Here is a 21144-nt window from a genome sequence, read left to right on the forward strand (position 1 = left end):
GTGTATATATATACTGCATCTTTATCCATTTATCTATGGATGGACACTCAAGCTGCTTCCGTAATTGGCTATTAATTATGCTGCAATAAACATAGGGTGCATATATCCCTTCAAATGAATGTTTTCATATTCTTTGAGTAGATACCCAGTAGTGCGATTATTGTATGGCAGGGTAGTTCTATTTTTAACTTTATGAGGAACCTCCACTGTTTTCCACAGTGGCTACACCAGTTTGCAGTCCTGCCCACAGTGTACAAGAGTTCCTTTTTCTCCATATCCTTGCCAATACCTGTTGTTTCTTGTGTTATTTTAGCCATTCTGACCGGTATGAGGTGATACCCCATTGTGGTTTTGATTTGCATTTCCCTGATGATAAGTGATGTTGAGCATCTTTTCATGTGTCTGTTGGCCATCTGCATGTCTCTTTTAGAGAAATATCTGTTCATATTTTCTGGCCATTTTTTAATTAGATTATTTTATTTTTTGGGTAGTGTATCAGTTCTTTTTGTTTTTTGGACACTGCTCGCTTCGGCAGCACATATACTAAAATTGTATTTTGGGATCCCTGGGTGGTGCAGCGGTTTGGCGCCTGCCTTTGGCCCAGGGCGCGATCCTGGAGACCCGGGATCGAATCCCACATCAGGCTCCCGGTGCATGGAGCCTGCTTCTCCCTCTGCCTATGTCTCTGCCTCTCTCTCTCTCTCTGTGACTATCATAAATAAATAAAAATTAAAAAAAAAAATACAGCACTATTTAAAAAAATAAATAAATAAAATAAAATAAAATTGTATTTTGGACACTAACTTAATTGGATATGTCATTTGTAGCTAATAGTTATTTTTAATGCTTTTGTCCTTCCATCTTTATAAGTTATAGAATTAAGTGATTAATATACCATCATATTACAGTATTAGAGTATTCAGACTTGAACCATATACCTACCTTCACCAGTATGTTGTATGTTTTTATATATATTCATGTTAATAATCAGCATTATTTCATTTCAGCTTGACAGTCTTTCTTGTTGCTATTTTGTTTTTAGAGACTGAGAGCAAGAGAGAGAAAGAGAGTGAGTGGGTGGGTGGGAAGGAGCAGAAGGAGAGAGAATCCCGAGGCTCCATGCTCAGCAGGAAGCCCAAGTCGAGGCTTGATCTCATAACCCTGAGATTATGACCTGAGGCGAAATCAAGAGTTGGATGCTTAACCGACCTTGATCCAGGTGCCCTGATCTTGTTTTTTAATGCAAGCGTTTATAGCTATACATTTCCCCTTAGTGCTGCTTTTGTTACATCCCGTGAATTTTGGGATGTTATGTTTATTTTATGTTGTGTGTATTTTTTATCTGTGTTAAAATAAATTCATCCACTTTAATTCATCTATTTTCCCTTGTGATTTCTTCTTTGATCTATTGGTTGTTTAAGAATATGGTATTTATCAAAAAAGTATGGTACTGCCACAAAAATGGATACATTGATTGATGGAACAGAATAGAGAGCCCAGAAATAAACCCATACTTATATAGTCATTTAATCTTTAACAAAGGAGGTAAGAATATACAATGGGCAAAAGACAACCCCTTCATAAATGGTGCTGGGAAAACTGGATAGCTACATGTAAAAGAATGAAACTGGACCACTTTCTTAAACCATACACAAAATGGATTAAAGACCTGAATTAAGACCTGAAATCATAAAACTCATAGAAGAAAACTTAGGCAGTAATTTCTTTGACATCCATCTTGAAATGACCATGGCAGACTTCCATTTACCTTGAACTCAAGTCTCATAGCCATTCCAAGCTGCAAAGGGGTCTTGGAAATGTAGTTTTCTTAGCTAAGTATCAATGTATTCAGGTTAAAAATTGGGGTTCTTTTATTAAGAAAAAAGGGAGAATGATTGGGAAGGCAAATAGCTCCCCCAAAGAAAGGAAAGAAAAGAATATGTCATTTAATTTCCACAGATTAGTGAATTTTTGTTTTTGTTTGGTTATTTCTAACTTAATTTTGTTGTGGTTGGAGGACATATTTTGTATGTTATCTATCTTTTCAAGTTTATTGGAAACTTATAGCCTAATGTACAGTCTGTCCAAATGTTCCATGTATACTTGAGAATAATGTATATGCTAAATGGTAGAGTGTTCTGTATATGTCCATTAATTGATACTTATCTTGATATCAGCTCCTATGTTGAAAATCATTCATTTGGAATTTTGAATGTTTTGTGTTACTTTATTTTACCCAGAATCAATTTATAAAATAGTTTATCCATTTCTTTCCCCATTTTACTGCCTATTTCTGCTTTAGGGTATTTATTGCTTCTTTGGTTTTCATGTTTAGGTTTGTTTTTGTAAAGACAGGAACAAAAATCAGTTGAAGATCCACTGCTAGAAACAAGAAATTAAATATATTACCATAAATGAAATTTTAAAGAGACACGCAAAATTCTTACCCCACTTTGTTGCTGTTTTATTCCACAAACAAAAGTAGCACAATACTGTATTTTATCCTGTCATTACTGTATCCATAGATTGCTCTCTCAGTCTCTATGGCTATCTTCTCCAATTCATTTTTTGCTGTGTTTTTGAGGTTCTTTCTGAGATACTTGCCCTTTTCATCTTTAGAATTTCCTTTAGTGGATGTTCTGATTGAAAAATCTTAGTTTCTTTTTTTGTTTTTTTTTTTTAAGATTTTATTTATTTATTCATGAGAGACACACACACACAGAGGCAGAGACACAGGCAGAGGGAGAAGTAGGCTTCATGCAGGGAGCCCGATGTGGGACTTGATCCTGGGACTCCAGGATCACGCCCTGAGCCAAAGGCAGATGCTCAACCACTGAGCTACCCAGGCATCCAAAAAAAATCTCTTTTACTTGTTATTTTAATTGAATTCTTCTATAAAATTTTTTTGAGTAGAGAATTATTTTCCTTTAGTACCTTATAAATATCTTTTCACCATGTTTCTTAGAAGTCACCAATTTAATTTTTATTAAGGGCCAAGTGTGTGTATTTTTATTTAACGTGGTATTGACTAATATAATTATTTTCTTGTGTTTTTCCCCTATAGGGAATACAGTGAGTAACCTGATTATGATTATACCTCCAATTTTTGGTGCAATTCAGAGTGTTAGAGATGGACTGGAAAAGCGGTACATTGCTTCTTATTTAGCACTCACAGGTATGTACAACACTTCATCTAAAAACAATGTATAATATTCACATGGGTTATTTTTCTCATTCATACCTAAAATTGGTTCTTAATTTTATATTGTTTATTACACAACTGGAATATATTCTGAAACTTCTGACTTAAAATTCCAGTAAACTGAACTGCATGTTGAGTAGTTTTTTAAAAAAATAGAATATTTCAAGCACATAGGAAATAATAGAGATAATATAACAAACATACCCATGTATCTTTGTCACATATTAGTACTTTGCTATATTTGTTTCAGATTTTTTTCTTTTTTAAGGAAATATACTATGGATAAAACTTAAGCTACATTTGTATTTCTGCCTGATTTTATTCCCCTCATCCTCCCAGAGTTAACCCCTAACTTAATTTGATTATCATTTTCTCACATGTTTTTGTATTTATACTACATATATATGTATACTTAAAAGTATATATGATATGGTTTGCATATTTTCAGACTTTTTATAAAGGATATTGTACTCTGTTTAACCTTTTGCAACTTACTCATATTCCTCTACTTGTCTGTGAGGCAGGGACCATGTCTTGGTTATCTTTGTGTCCCTATTGACTGGCAATTTAGTGGTCTTCAGTAAGTATTGGATGGATGGATAAATGAACTCTACCAGAGCATAAGACGGGAAACTCTCTGCCATGTTCTTGCATTATCATTGTAATGACAAAAACAACAAAGTTGATTCTAGTTCGTTTTTTATTTTTATTTTTTTAATTTTATTTATTTATTCATGAGAGACACAGAGAGAGGCAGAGACACAGGCAGAGGGAGAAGCAGGCTCCATGCAGGGAACCCAATGTGGGACTTGATCCCAGGACCCTGGGATCATGCCCCGGGCCGAAGGCAGGTGCTAAACCGCTGAGCCACCCAGGGATCCCGGATGGAGAGATTCTAATGCAGACTCCATACTTAGCACAGAGCCCAACATAGTGCTCGCTCGATCTCTGGACTCTAAGATCATGACCCAAGCCTAAACCAAGAGTTGGAAGCTTAATTGACTGTGACACCTAGGTGCCCCTACTTCCTGGGATGTTTTAAGAATGTTCATAAAATATTGACAAATCACAATCAGTAGTAACAATAAAATAAAAAGATTTAAGGAACTTTCTGGTTGCCCTAGGATAATGGTGGCCTCCTAAATTAGAATTTGTCCATTCCTCCTCCTGGAAAACTATATAGAGTAAGAAAGTAAATAATGACACACTTATTTGATACTTTCAGCTTACCATGAGAAAAAGAATATGTGAACTTCAAATCATTTTAAATAAGCGAAAACACCAAATTTCAACAGAACAATCTTTGATGTTTTAGACTTGGGGAAGTTTGAAAAACTGCATGGAAGAGAGGAGAGGGATTGAGAGCCTAAGTCTGGAATATATAAATAAATAAAAATTCACCTTAAATGCAAAATTTCTGAAAGCAATCTAAGATTTGGTAGATCACAATACTGGCTAAAGGTGTAAATTACTTAAAAGTATTTAAGACCTAAGGTGGCATTTTTGGAAAAGTACTTCTGGGAAAGAGAGAAATAGAAAGGAGTGGGACTAGGGTGCCTGCATGGCTGATTTGGTTAAGCATCTGACTCTTGATTTCTGCTCAGGTCATGATCTCAGGGTCATGGGATTTCATCTCTGTGTAGGGGTCCATGCTGAGTGTAGAGCTTGCTTGGGATTCTTTCTCTCTCAAAAAAACAAAATTATTTTAAAGAAGAAGAGGGAGAGACCCTTTGGAGATATGTTAGTGAAGGGAAAGAAGGAATCTAGAGGGAGGAATTAATATCCTATGGAAACAAAGAAACTCAAACATGTCAGACCCTTATCCTCCACTCCCCACCCTCCCAAGTAAATAAGTATTTTTTGGAAAAGGGCGTTAAACCTCACTATTCTCACAGAAGGGGGCAGTCTTGAACTAGGAATTTTTTAAGCCCCCCGAAAATCTTTACGCTTTCCATAAATAGACCAAAAGAAGCAGTCTACATCCATATAAAATTACTGTAAAAAGAAAACAGAAAATGAGAATAAGATTTTTTGGCTCCTGGGCATCCTTTCCCTACAACTAGTTACAAAGCAGAAGGACAGAGTAGCACAAAACTCCTAGCTGAATTAGGTACCCTCAAAGAAATGAATCAAAAATTTAAAAACAAATAACACCTCCTTCTCCCCAAAGAAATAAAATTAAAATTGATTAAATTTAGGAAAAATATTAAGGTTGAATTACAATGTGTTGACAGTTTAATCAGGGGTACTTGAGAAGGCAGAGAAATAAGCAAAAGAATGAAAATGAGATAAAAGGGTCAGAGAGAAAGTAATTGAAATGGAAGAGAGGCAGAGAAGATATCATAAACATATAATTGGAGTCCCTGGAGAAGAAAAACAAAACAGTGAAATAGAGTTTACGTTTAAAACTATAATCCAGGGACGCCTGGATGGCTCAGTGGTTGAGCACCTGCCTTCAGCTCAGGGCATGATCCCAGGTTCCAGGATCGAGTCCTGCATTGAGCTCCCTGCATGGAGCCTGCTTCTCCCTCTGCCTATGTCTCTGCCTCTCTCTGTCTCTCATGAATAAATAAATCTTAAAAAAAAAAAAAAAAAAACTATAATTCAATAAATTTTTTTATAAATGAAAGAAGAAAAATGAATCTGTGTATTAAAAGGTCCATTTTTACCTCTTAAGACTGACTTGGAATGGTTTACTCTGAAACATAGCCTTGTAAAACCACTGGATTTTAAAAATGAAAAGAAAAGAAAATCCTTAAAGCTCTAGTAAAAAAGGCTGGGTTACAGGGACGCCTGGGTGGCTCAGCAGTTGAGCATCTGCCTTTGACTCAGGGTGTGATCCCGGAGTCCTGGGATACAATCCTACATCAGGCTCCATGCAGGGAGCCTGCTTTCCCCCTCTGCCTTGTCTCTGCCTGTGTCTCTGTGTCTCTCATGAATAAATAAAAATCTTTAAAAAAAAAAAAAAAAAAGGCTGGGTTACTGACTAGGGCAAATAAATTAGATTGGCATTAGACATCATCAGCAAAACAAAAGAAAAGCACCAGTGAAACAGCATTTTTGGTGTTGGATTAAACATTAAAAATGGATTTCCTATTCCAGTCAAGTTTTTTTCAAATATCCGGGTTATAAGAAGACATTTTTAAACATGCAGGTACTCACTGACTATTATACATGTGACTCCTTCCTCATAAATCTGTGAGCACTGTACTAAGTTAGTGTCTACTAGCTACATTTCAAGTGCTCAGTATTTATATGTGGCTCATGGCTACCCTGTTGGGCAATACAGATACAGAGCATATCCATCATCACAGAAGGTTCTGCTGACTACATTATACTAAGGAATGATGTTTATCCAAGTAAGAGAAAACTGGGAAAACTTTGGCAAAATGTCTGATGATGAGCCTTTAACATATTCAACTATAGATCTAAGGCTGCAACAAGTGGGATAGGACTGAAGGATAATAGACGGACATTATATAGTCTAATAAGTAGAAAGAGTGAGTTTGTTTTTTTTTTAAAGATTTTATTTATTTGTTCATGAGAGACAGAGAGAGAGAGAGAGAGAGGCGCAGACACAGGCAGAGGGAGAAGCAGGCTCTAGGCAGGAAGCCTGATGCGGGACTCAATCCTGGGACTCCAGGATCATGCCCTTGAGCCGAAGGCAGACGCTCAATCACTGAGCCACCCAGGAGTCCCAGAATGAGGAATATTTTTAATGAGGGAAGGAAAGAGCAAAGTAGAAGAAGTTCGTTGACTGTTGCCTATGTAATAATTTGAGTATTAAAGAATATGATTTAAGCATAACAAGTTGGATTATAAAGATCAAATAAGAAAAGAAAAGGGGACTCAGGGAACTATAAAATTCATAAGAAATAAAGAAACCCCTGAAACAAAAAAAACTCTTTCCTACCTACCAAAAGAAATTTTTTAAAGAGCAAAAAAGACTTACTACTTAGAAAAATACTAAATATAAAATGATGTGTAACAATTATAGTAAGATGATAGAGTTGAGCTTGAACTTATCATTTCAATTAATACAAATGAGCTTAATTGTCAAAATGAAAACATTTAAAAATTTGCTTACTAAACAAGACTAAACTTTATACAAAAGACACACCTAAAACAAAATGATTCAGAAAATTTGGAAATCATAAGAAGGTAAGGCTAGTGATCTCGATATCATATAAAGTAGAATTCTTATTAAAAAGCATTAAATGTGAAAAAGAAAGACTTTTAAAATTCTAGAAGTCATGATTCAGAATGAAAATACAACAGTTATAAATATCTCTGCACCAAATAATACAAATACCATTTTTATATAGCAGAAACTATAAGAGATACAGGGAGAAATAGAACTATAATGATAGGGATCCCTGGGTGGCGCAGCAGTTTGGCGCCTGCCAAACCTGGAGACCCAGGATCGAATCCCACCCACATCGGGCTCCCGGTGCATGGAGCCTGCTTCTCCCTCTGCCTGTGTCTCTGCCCCCCCCCCCCCCCCGTGACTATCATAAATAAATAATTAATTAATTAAAAAAAAGAACTATAATGATAGAAGATTATAATATGCCACACTCAGTACAAAACAGGTGAAGTGAACAACAAAAATTAACAATATCTAAGACCTAACAACATAACTAATAAAGTTGACAACATGAATTTATGCTGAATTTCATACCCTTATGGAATATAGGCCCTCTTCTCAAGTGTGCATAAAATGTTCATAAGAACAAGAGTGGAACATTAAATGGAAATAATAAAATAATATATCATCACAGTGCATCCATGCTAAAAATTAACAAATTTAAACCAGGAAAACGTTCTTCTTTTCAAAAATTTTAAATCTATTAATTCTAAATGAAAGGGAAAATGTAAAGTGAAATTATAAAATCCTTAAAATAGAATTGTAACAAAAATTTTGCATATCGTAATCTGTGGGATTTATTTAAAGCAGCCATCAGAGGACAATCCATAGGTTTAAAAACTTAATAATAAAATATAAGACAAAGTAAAATATTAGTTAAGATCTCAAAAGGCAAGAAAAAAGGACCACAAAGTAAATCATATGAAAGTCCAAGGGAGGAAATTATAAAGACAGAAGCAGAAACTAACAAGATAAAGGACAGAAAAACATAGTTCTAATGAATGCATCAACTCCCCTCCCCCTTTTAAAGAAAAAGTAGGCAACTAGCTAACCTAAGAAAAAAGGAGCAAGCATAAACAGACATAAGAAATGACAAGGACACCTGGGTGGCTCAGCGTTTTAGCGTCTGCCTTTGGCTCGGGGATGATCCTGTGGTCTTGGGATGAGTCCCATATCGGGCTCCCTGCATGGAGCCTGCTTCTCCCTCTGCCTGTGTTTCTGCCTCACTGTGTGTCTCTCATGAATAAATGGATAAAATCTTAAAAAAAAAAAAAAAAAGACGAAGGGAAACACCCATCGAAACAAAGGAATTAAATTTTAAAACCTCTTTTGGCCTGTTTGTTGTATATGTGAAACAATACTGTTCAACAGTAAACTAGAATTTTAATTTGCTGAGTTCTTTAAAAAAAATTAAGATAAAAGCTCTGAAACTAAATTTAGAATTGGATAATTTACTAAGAAAATAGTTTAGCAAAATTGACCCCAGGAAAGATAGAAAGCTTTGAATAGACCATTGTTTATATGAAAATAGAGTAAGTTATCAAGGTACTCCATAAATAATACCAGACCCAGATAGTTTCTTTGAGTTCTACTAAAACTTCAAAGACAAGATAGTCCCAGTGTTAACATAAATTTTTTCAAAGCATGCATAATGATGAAAATTTCCATATTCATTTTATGAAGAAAACAGCATTGTTATGTAAACCTGTTAAAGTGCCATTAAAAAAAGGAAAATTAAGGACTAATATGAATATCAATGCGGATATCATAAATTATTACCAAACAAAAAGGAGAGAACTGATGCATGTAACAAAAAAGAGGAACCTCAAATATTATGCCAAGTGAAAGAAACTAAAAGACACAAAACAGATTATATGATTCTATTTGAATGAAATTTCTGGAGAAGGCAAAATTAATGGAGATAAGAAGGAAATCATTAGTTATACATAGGGTTTTGGGTGGGACTGGATGTTGACTACAGGTGGGCATAAGGGCAGATGGAATTACCACAAAACTGGATTGTGATATTGCACAACTTTTTAAATTTACTAAAATTCATAAAATCATGCATTGAGTAAATTTAATGGTATATCTCAATTCTTGATTAAAAATTTAAAACCAGTGGTCACGGAAAATGGAGGAATGTGCACAATATGTGAGAGGGAGGATGTTGAGTGTTTATGTCTAAGGGGTGGGGCTGAAGGAAGAAAAGCAATCGAGGAGATTAAAGATACAGAAGACTTGAAATTAGCGATATATATATATAGGCACTGTATCTCTTTCTGGTGAGGTATAGCTACTTTTCCCATTGTACCTGATATTTAGGATCCAGGCAGCCACTCCTAATTGTTGAAGATTGATTGTCACCTTGAATTTGAGGATTTTTCTCTTTAGGGATCGATGTCTTATTAAGTGAATTCATTTGCATATTAATGACCAAAAGTCATTTTTTTTATGTTTATACAGATATGATGGTTTGAGTAACTATTCCACATATTGTGGTAATCTGCTGTCTTCTGATATTCCTGTGAATATATGGAGGTACATATTTTCTAAATTATTTTTTCCTGTAACCTTTTTCCAACTGAGGAAGGTTTAGGGGTAATTAAGGGAGATAAAAAATAGAGCACAGTAGAGGCATCATAATGAAATTCTTGGGCCTCTTGCATCAGTATCTCTTCATGGAAAGCATCCTTATGAAATTTACTCTCTGAAGGTCAGAGAAAGCCCTTGAGCTCAATATTTTTTTTAAAATTTCTTGCAATTACACCACTAATATAGATTAATAAGTCCTTATTTGATTCCTTGGAACCAGAAGTATTTCTAAATTCAGATTGCTTTTGGATTTTAGAAAATTAATAGATTATATGTACTACAATAGATCTACTAAGCCCACCAAGACTTGGGGTAGCACTCCATAGGTGAACTATTCATCTTGCCGCTTAAGACGAATATTTACACTAACTGGGGTAAAAAATTACTATGAATAGCCTTATGTCCAATCAGGTCAGATTTTACTGTCAAATCAGTTTGTGCCAAACTTAAAAAACAAAAGAATTTGTGGTTTTAAAGCTTTTTTTTTTTTTTTGAGTTATTAACAAGATAGTTAAATTTATTTAATTCTCTATTTTCTTATTTTAAAAAGTAGTAGATAATAAATAGAATCTGGCCCCACATTTGGAAAATAATATACCATGACAACTGGAGTTTATTCCCCAGAGTGTAGATCATTCACATTTAGGAGATCCATTAATACAATATATTACAGTAGTAAATTCAAGAAGAAAAACCATGTGATTATCTTCATAAATGCTGAAAAATGCTTTGTCAAAATTTCATATCCATTTCTTATTAAAAAGAAAACCCAAGAAATTAGGAATTGATGGATACTGTATTAATATGGTAATAGACATATCTCAATCCTAAAGCCAGCATTTTATTACTCAGTACGGAAGCACTAAAAACATTAATCAGTGCATTTATACTAGAGAAAATTATTAAGGGCCTAAAAATTGAGAAAGAAGGAAACTATCTTTGTTAACAGATATCATAGCAGGGACGCCTGGGTGGCTCAGCGGTTGAGCTCCTGCCTTCGGCTCAGGGCATGATCCCCATCCAGGGATCTAGTTCTGCGTCAGGCTCCCTGCAAGGAGCCTGCTTCTCCCTCTATCTATATGTCTGCGTCTCTCTCTGTGTCTCTTATGAATACATAAATAAAATCTTTAAAAAAAAAAAAAAAACCAGATACCGTAGCATTCCTGAAAACTCTAGTCTAGAGAATCAATTACCAAGCTAACTCAAACAACAAAACTATTTGGTGAAGTATCAGGCTTAAAATTATAAAAAGCAATAATCTTCACACATACAAACAATATCCCGTTAGAGATAATAGTAAAGAAAACCCCATTTAAAGTACCATTTCAAAACATAAAATATCTATGAATAAATTTAATAAGAAATATGTAGTATCTGTGTGAAAAGATCTTTAAGACACTTGATGACATGAAAGTAAATCTGAACAAATAAAAAGTTGTTTTTGGACAGACAACTTAAAGATTTCTATTAGTCTGGGTTAATTTATTAACTAAATTATATTCATTAAAATAATTATTAATAGAAAAACCAGTAAGTCTTTTTCATTAGGAGAGTTCGTATGAAAATATAAACATGCGAAGATACCTAGGCAATCTTTAAAAAGGAAGAGCTATAAGGATATACTACTCTTCCTATATATTATATTCTAAAACACTTATTGGTAAAATAGTATGTAGTACTGGTATTCCAATAGATAGTAAAGTGGAATTTTTTTTTTTTTAAGGCATAAATAGGGGTACTTGGGTGGCTTAGTTGGTTGAGCTTCTAACTCTTCGTTTCAGTACAGGTCATGATCTCAGAGTCTTGAGATTGGGCCCCATGTGGGGCTCTGGGCTCAGTACAGAATCCTCCCTCTCCCTCCAGCTCTGCCCTCTCCCTCACTCATGCTTGCTTTCTCTCTCACTCTAAAATAAATAAATAAATAAAATCTTTAGAAAAAAATAAAAAGGTCTAAATACCCAAGCCCATATTAGAGTTTAGTATATGATAAAGATTGCATCTCTAATCACTGGGAGAAAAGGTGAATAATTTAATAATATTTAGAGGAACAGAATAGATGTATGTATACCTCATATCATGCATAAGAATAAGTTTTAAATGATCAGAGACCTCATTATAAAAACTAAAATCTTGTAAGTACTGCAAGAAAATGCACATGAATTCTTCTATATCCTAACTGTGCAGAAGAAAGTCGTTGTAGCTATGATTCAGCATCCAGATGTAATAAAAGAAAATGTTGGCCAATTAAATAAAACCTTTGGTTTGGCAAAAGAATACTATAAGTAAAGTCAAAGCAAAAGACCAAAAGGTGAAAATATTTATGACTTATGCTACAGGTAGAGATTTAGTATCCCTAATATTGAGGATGGAGGGGCACCTGGGTGGCTCAGTGTTTGAGCATCTGCCTTTGGCTCATGGCGTGATCCCAGAGTCCTGGGATCGAGTCCTGCATCAGGCTCCCCAGCCTGCTTCTCCCTATGTCTATGCCTCTTTCTCTCTCTTTCAAGAATAAATAAATAAAATCTTTAAAAAAATATATATACTAAGGATGCGGTGCCTGAGTGGCTCGGTCAGTTAAAATGTCTGCCTTCAGCTCAGGTCATGATCTCGGGGTCCTGGGATAAGGCCCCGTGGGCTCCCTGCTGAGCCCTCTGCCCCTCCTTCTCCCCCTGCTCATGTTCCCCTTCTCTTTTTCAAATAAATAAATAAATAAAATCTTTTTAAAAAATAGCCAGGGGAGGGGCAAGATGGCAGAAGAATAGGGTCTCCAAATCACCTGTCTCCACCAAATTACCTAGAAAACCTTCAAATTATCCTGAAAATCTATTAATTCGGCCTGAGAATTAAAGAGAGAACACCTGGAATGCTACAGTGAGAAGAGTTCGCGCTTCTATCAAGGTAGGAAGACGGGAAAAAACAAACAAAAGGCATCCAAGGGGGAGGGGCCCCGCGAGGAGCCGGGCTGAGGCCGGGGTGAGTGTCCCCAGGACAGGAGAGCCCTGTCCGGGAGAAGCAGGAGCTGCACCAACCTTCCCGGTGGAAAGGGGCTCACAGGGAGTTGGAGCAGGACCCAGGAGGGCTAGGATGCCCTCGGGTTCCCTGGGACAGTAACAGAGCAACTGCGCGCCCAGGAGAGTGTGCCGAGCTCCCTAAGGGCTGCAGCGCGCACGGCGGGACCGGAGCAGCTCGGAGGGGCTTGGGTGGCAGCTCCGCCGAGGGAGCTGCGGGGCGGGAGCGCGAATCCAACAGCGCAGACCGGGAGCACAGGGCGCCGGGACACAGCCCAGGATCCGGCCTCCCCCCAGGACAGGCAGAGGCCGGGAGGGCCCAGGACAGCAAGGACGCTCCTGCCCCGAGCTGAGCAGATCAGCGGCCCCGCCGCGGAGCCTCCAGGCCCTGCAGACGGAAAGCTCCGGAGTTACTGCGGGGGCTGAATCCAGGTTTCCAGAGCTGGCCCCGCCACTGGGGCTGTTCCTCCTGGGGCCTCACAGGGTAAACAACCCCCACTGAGCCCTGCACCAGGCAGGGGGCAGAGCAGCTCCAAGTGCTAACACCTGGAAATCAGCACAACAGGCCCCTCCCCCAGAAGACCAGCTAGACCGACAATTTCCAGGGGAAGCCAAGGGACTTAAAGTACACAGAATCAGAAGATACTCCCCTGTGGTTCTTTTTTTTTTTCTTTCTTTTTTTTTTTTTTTTTTTTGTTGTTTTGTTTTGTTTTTTGATTTGTTTCCTTACCCCACTCCTTTTTTTCCTTTCTTTTTCTTTCTCTTTTTCTTTTTTTCTTCCTTTTTTTCTCTTTCTCTTTTCTTTCCTTTTTTCTCTCCTCTCTTTTTCTCCTTTTCCCAATACAACTTGCTTTTGGCCACTCTGCACTGAGCAAAATGACTAGAAGGAAAACCTCACTTCAAAAGAAAGAATCAGAAACAGTCCTCTCTCCCACAGAGTTACAAAATTTGGATTACCATTCAATGTCAGAAAGCCAATTCAGAAGCACTATTATACAGCTACCTGTGGCTCTAGAAAAAAGCATAAAGGACTCAAGAGACTTCATGACTGCAGAATTTAGAGCTAATCAGGCAGAAATTAAAAATCAATTGAATGAGATGCAATCCAAACTAGAAGTCCTAATGACGAGGGTTAACGAGGTAGAAGAACGAGTGAGTGACATAGAAGACAAGTTGATAGCAAAGAGGGAAACTGAGGAAAAAAGAGACAAACAATTAAAAGACCATGAAGATAGATTAAGGGAAATAAACGACAGCCTGAGGAAGAAAAACCTACGTTTAATTGGTGTTCCCGAGGGCACCGAAAGGGCCAGAGGGCCAGAATATGTATTTGAACAAATTCTAGCTGAAAACTTTCCTAATCTGGGAAGGGAAACAGGCATTCAGATCCAGGAAATAGAGAGATCCCCCCCTAAAATCAATAAAAACCGTTCAACACCTCGACACTTAATAGTGAAGCTTGCAAATTCCAAAGATAAAGAGAAGATCCTTAAAGCAGCAAGAGACAAGAAATCCCTGACTTTTATGGGGAGGAGTATTAGGGTAACAGCAGACCTCTCCACAGAGACCTGGCAGGCCAGAAAGGGCTGGCAGGATATATTCAGGGTCCTAAATGAGAAGAACATGCAACCAAGAATACTTTATCCAGCAAGGCTCTCATTCAAAATGGAAGGAGAGATAAAGAGCTTTCAAGACAGGCAGCAACTGAAAGAATATGTGACCTCCAAACCAGCTCTGCAAGAAATTTTAAGGGGGACTCTTAAAATTCCCCTTTAAGAAGAAGTTCAGTGGAACAACCACAAAAACAAGGACTGAATAGATATCATGATGACACTAAACTCCTATCTCTCAATAGTAACTCTGAACGTGAACGGGCTTAATGACCCCATCAAAAGGCGCAGGGTTTCAGACTGGATAAAAAAGCAGGACCCATCTATTTGCTGTCTACAAGAGACTCATTTTAGACAGAAGGACACCTACAGCCTGAAAATAAAAGGTTGGAGAACCATTTACCGTTCGAATGGTCCTCAAAAGAAAGCAGGGGTAGCCATCCTTATATCAGATAAACTAAAATTTACCCTGAAGACTGTAGTGAGAGATGAAGAGGGACACTATCTCATACTTAAAGGATCTATTCAACAAGAGGACTTAACAATCCTCAATATATATGCCCCGAATGTGGGAGCTGCCAAATATATAAATCAATTAATAACCAAAGTGAAGAAATACTTAGATAATAATACACTTATACTTGGTGACTTCAATCTAGCTCTTTCTGTACTCATTAGGTCTTCTAAGCACAACATCTCCAAAGAAACGAGAGCTTTAAATGATACACTGGACCAGATGGATTTCACAGATATCTACAGAACTTTACATCCAAACTCAACTGAATACACATTCTTCTCAAGTGCACATGGAACTTTCTCCAGAATAGACCACATACTGGGTCACAAATCGGGTCTGAACCGATACCAAAAGATTGGAATCGTCCCCTGCATGTTCTCAGACCATAATGCCTTGAAATTAGAACTAAATCACAACAAGAAGTTTGGAAGGACCTCAAACACGTGGAGGTTAAGGACCATCCTGCTAAAAGATGAAAGGGTCAACCAGGAAATTAAGGAAGAATTAAAAAGATTCATGGAAACTAATGAGAATGAAGATACAACCGTTCAAAATCTTTGGGATGCAGCAAAAGCAGTCCTAAGGGGGAAATACATCGCAATACAAGCATCTATCCAAAAACTGGAAAGAACTCAAGTACAAAAGCTAACCTTACACATAAAGGAGCTAGAGAAAAAATAGCAACTAGATCCTACACCCAGGAGAAGAAGAGAGTTAATAAAGATTCGAGCAGAACTCAACGAAATCGAGACCAGAAGAACTGTGGAACAGATCAACAGAACCAGGAGTTGGTTCTTTGAAAGAATTAATAAGATAGATAAACCATTAGCCAGCCTTATTAAAAAGAAAAGAGAGAAGACTCAAATTAATAAAATCATGAATGAGAAAGGAGAGATCACTACCAACACCAAGGAAATACAAATGATTTTAAAAACATATTATGAACAGCTATACACCAATAAATTAGGCAATCTAGAAGAAATGGACGCATTCCTGGAAAGCCACAAACTACCAAAACTGGAACAGGAAGAAATAGAAAACCTGAACAGGCCAATAACCAGGGAGGAAATTGAAGCAGTCATCAAAAACCTCCCAAGACACAAGAGTCCAGGGCCAGATGGCTTCCCAGGGGAATTCTATCAAACGTTTAAAGAAGAAATCATACCTATTCTCCTAAAGCTGTTTGGAAAGATAGAAAGAGATGGAGTACTTCCAAATTCGTTCTATGAGGCCAGCATCACCTTAATTCCAAAACCAAAAGGAGAATTACAGACCAATATCCCTGATGAACATGGATGCAAAAATTCTCAACAAGATACTGGCCAATAGGATCCAACAATACATTAAGAAAATTATTCACCATGACCAAGTAGGATTTATCCCCGGGACACAAGGCTGGTTCAACACCTGTAAAACAATCAGTGTGATTCATCATATCAGCAAGAGAAAAACCAAGAACCATATGATCCTCTCATTAGATGTAGAGAAAGCATTTGACAAAATACAGCATCCATTTCTGATCAAAACTCTTCAGAGTGTAGGGATAGAGGGAACATTCCTCAACATCTTAAAAGCCATCTACGAAAAGCCCACAGCAAATATCATTCTCAATGGGGAAGCACTGGGAGCCTTTCCCCTAAGATCAGGAACAAGAAAGGGATGTCTCCTCTCACCACTGCTGCTCAACATAGTACTGGAAGTCCTAGCCTCAGCAATCAGACAACAAAAAGACATTAAAGGCATTCAAATTGGCAAAGAAGAAGTCAAACTCTCCCTCTTCGGCGATGGCATGATACTCTACATAGAAAACCCAAAAGTCTCCACCCCAAGATTGCAAGAACTCATACAGCAATTCGGTATGTGGCAGGATACAAAATCAATGCCCAGAAATCAGTGGCATTTCTATACACTAACAATGAAACTGAAGAAAGAGAAATTAAGGAGTCAATCCCATTTACAATTGCACCCAAAAGCATAAGATACCTAGGAATAAACCTAACCAAAGATGTAAAGGATCTATACCCTCAAAACTATAGAACACTTCTGAAAGAAATTGAAGAAGACACAAAGAGATGGAAGAATATTCCATGCTCATGGATTGGCAGAATTAATATTGTGAAAATATCAATGTTACCTAGGGCAATATACACGTTTAATGCAATTGGGTACAGCATCAGGAGTGATTATAATGTAAACTATGGACTTTGGGACTTTGGGTGATAATGTGTTAATGTAGCTTCATCAATTGTAACCCATCTCTAGGGATGTTGATAATGGGGAAGATACGCATATGGGGAAGTAGGGATTATATGGGAAATACTGTACCTTCTGCTCAATTTTGACTGTGAAACAAAGACTTATGTGAAAAGATAAAATCATAATCATAATGAAAAAAAGTATTCTACCATTTATCAGAAAACATAGCCACATAGGAGTAAAGTGAAAGTATTAATCCAATTAACTTTAAATGTTATTTTCATTATATGTCTTCAGTTTGAAAACAAAAGGAAATTCAATGAAATCTTGAACTTTATTAGTTTACTAATTTTATTTACTTTTATTTATTTTTTAATTTATTATTGGTGGTGTAAGAGTATAGGAATTCTAAATTTATTTTGGTATGCCCTTAAGGATTAAGCAAATGAGGAAATGTATTGAAATGGTGTTGTTAGGAGAGTTCTCATGTGGAAGAAAGAAGATATAAATTTGAATGGGGGAAGATAAGGAAGAACCTTGTGATATTGGATTGGAGTTAGAGGTATCAGTATAATTAAAACAAAAAAAAATTCACGTTTTATCTTCTGAAAGGATACCTAGAAGCAATGAGTCTTAAGTAGCAGCAAACACATCTTAGTTTTGAGGCTTTGCTTTCTAAAAATCTTTACTCACTGAAGGAATGAAGACTTCTTGGAGAAATGACTGGTTTCTGGGATGAGTAAGGAGAATACAAGAGGAGTCTGGCACATCTAGAAAGTAAGAAAGTGTCCAAAAAGTGAGAGAATCCTGTCAAAATAACCAGAAGGCAGTTGGCCAAGCCAGGACATTTGGAACTTCCAAATGAAAAATGACAGAATTGGATTACAATATATGGTATAAAAAAAGAATCCACAAACAAATAAATGGTATGGGAAGGAAAAGCTTTTTTTTTAAAGAGTAGAATTGCCAAGCCAAGAAACAGACTGAACTATAGAGAATACACTGATGGTTACCAGATGGGGGGAGAAGGTAGGGGGAATGGGTGAAACTTTGATGGGGACTGAGGGCACTTGTGATGAGCACTGGATGATGTTTGGAAGTGTTTCATCACTATGTTGTACACTTGAAACTAATATTACACTGTATATTAAATAACTGGAATTTATTTTATTTTAAGTTTTTATTTATTCATGAGAGGCAGATTCACAGGCACAGGGAGAAGCAGGCTCTCTGTGGGGAGCCTGATGTGGGACTCGATCCCAGTACCCTAGGATCATGACCCAAGCCAAAGGCAGATGCTCAACCGCTGAGCCATCCCGGTGCCCCTAACTGAAATTTAAATAATAACTTAATTGCCAGGACGCCTGGGTGCCTCAGCGGTCAGCAGTTGAGCGTCTGCCTTCAGCTTAGGGTGTGATCCTGGAGTCTCAGGATTGAGTCCCACATTGGGCTCCCTTGATGGAACCTGCTCCTCCCTCTGCCTATGTCTCTGCCTCTCATGAATTAAATAAATAAATAAATAAATAAATAAATAAATAAATAAATAAATAAATAAATAAATCTTAAAAAAAAAAAAAGAACTTAATTGCCAACTAATAAATGTAAACAGTTTTTTTTTTTAATTTAATCACTGTTGTGCAACCATCATTGTAATAATTGACTCAGACAAGAGTTATCAGTGAATGCTAAAAATACTGGGTGAAAGTGTTTGGGAAATAGTTATACAACCTGAAAGAATCTTCTGGCAGGTTACTGATTAATTACAAATGTAAAAATGGTAACAACACAAGAAATCTGTCAAGTACCATCTTATTCAAGGAATCAAAGTTAACATGATTAATAATGATATAAACTAATAACTGGTTCTTCCTGGTGTGATGCACTGAAAAGGAAACATCATTTATACAGTATTACTGCCAAAAGTGTATAATGTGAATCAAATGGTAAGAAAACAATCACACACAAAAAACCCCACAACAAACTGAGGCACATTCTATGAAACAACTAAAAAAATTAAAGTTTCAAAAATATTAGTCATGACAGAGAGAGAAAGGCTGAGGAACTGTTGCAGATTAACAGCTTAATGAAATAAGGGATATTCAGCATGAGGAGAAGAAAGTCTAAAGGGTAATATTTGGCAAATCAGTGAAATGTGAATAAGGACTGTATATTAGATAATATTGTATTAATACAAGTTTCCTGAATTTAATCACTGCATTGTGATTATATAAGAGAACGTCCCTGCTTGGGAGATAAATGCTAAAGAACTTAAAGGTAAAAGGTCATAGTTTTTAGCAACTTACTCTTAAGTGATTCAACAAAATAACACTAATGTGTGTTTTACTTTATGTACATTTTTTATGTATTCAGAGAGATAAAATATGGGAAAATGTTAGTAAATCTAGGTTAAGAGTATATAGGAGCTCATTGTAATATTTTCATAAATTCTGCAATATCTTAAAGTATTTTCAAAATAAAGGGTTTACTTTTTTAAAAGATTTATTGAGCACTTATAGTCTGTATGCTAGAATATCAGGCAGTTTAACAATGAACAAGAGATTTGAAGGAAATATAGAAATAAAAATGGACAGTGATTACAGGAGAGATATCTTTGCTGATCTAACAATCACTCTCTTCGTGTTACTTCTATATCTTATTCTTGGTTTTGTGATTGAGATCATATCACTGCCCATATTAACTGTCATAATCTGTTTTTAACTGTTGGTTCTATCTGAGCATCCTGAAAGTCTTACTCTTCTGGATTTCTAGCAGTCAGCAATACCTGGTGCAAGCTAAACATGTGAGAAGGTTTGATGAATGAATGGATGCTTTATTTTAAACGCCTCAAACAGCAGGCATGTTTTGCTAATAAGACTTCTTTTTCATGTATGTACTTGTTGGAATTTTTCACCAAGATAAGTCTCGCCACTAAAAATATTGTGTGTATTGTGTATATGAGAGACACCCACATGTACATAAAACAAACTTTATCTAGAAATAGAGATTTGATTAACAAATCAAGGAAATTTACTAAATACTTGTATAAGATGTTCAGTGTTTTAATTTTGTGATAAAAATGCTTAGTAACTATGAGATGCACTTATTTTTGGGAGTTGAGGGAGATTTTACAGGAAGAATTGGAAACTTTGGCCTTGTGTTGAAGCATATTAGGGACAGATTGTTAGGAATTTATGAGGTGTTTTGTGTTCTGACTTGGAGCCTAAATCCACTAAGAATTTAGTCATTTTTCAATTCATCCAACAAATGTTTAATGAGAACCTGTTCGGTGCTGGGTATCATTCACATATATTGTTGATTGGAGCTTACAGGTTAGCAGCAGAGATGGGCATTACATAAATAATTTTATGATTGAGTATATGCTAACAATTGTCTTCAGTGTTACAAAGACAAGATATCAAGTATAGTGAGGAAGAATTAAAGAAGAGTTTTGTTTTGTTTTGTTTTTTAAGATTTTATTTATTTATTCATGAGAGACACAGAAAGAGAGAGGCAGACATACAGGCACAGGGAGAAGTAGGCTCCCTACAAGGAGCCCGATGTGGGACTCGATCCCGGATGCGGGGATCACTCCCTAAGCCCAAGGCAGACGCTCAACTGCTGAGCCACCCAGGCATCTCGAATTAAAGAAGAATTAAAAATGTTACTTTTTCATATTTTTCCCATCTTGTGTCCCTGAGCAATTGCCAGTTCTGGTAAGCTTGATTTCAGTTTAATTTGCCATCTCAATTATAGCTGCTTTGGGACCTTCCAGTCTCTTTGTCTAAAATCTTTTTCTCTCTTTGTTTATTTTTCTACTATAATGTAGTCTAAATATGCACTTTTTATGAAAGGAAGAGATGCTTATAACA

General features: G+C 36.5%; 1 protein-coding gene across 9 annotated transcripts in view; it reads left to right on the plus strand.

Annotated features, from left to right (window-relative positions):
* The window catches only part of ACER3 (alkaline ceramidase 3), a 158348-nt gene that overhangs the window by 34175 nt on the left and 103029 nt on the right, over window positions 1–21144 (plus strand). For 5 of the 9 annotated variants that reach the window (XM_072794725.1, XM_072794727.1, XM_072794726.1 and 2 more), the window contains one exon: window positions 3065–3175. In XM_072794725.1, the coding sequence (XP_072650826.1) occupies window positions 3065–3175 (111 nt within the window). Of the gene's footprint in view, window positions 1–1101; window positions 1220–3064; window positions 3176–9815; window positions 9891–21144 lie in introns of those variants that run through there. The other 4 variants (XM_072794732.1, XM_072794730.1, XM_072794731.1 and 1 more) reach the window with 2 other exon arrangements.

The sequence above is a fragment of the Canis lupus genome, chromosome 23 (genome assembly GCF_048164855.1).
Source record: "Canis lupus baileyi chromosome 23, mCanLup2.hap1, whole genome shotgun sequence".
NCBI lineage: Eukaryota > Metazoa > Chordata > Mammalia > Carnivora > Canidae > Canis > Canis lupus.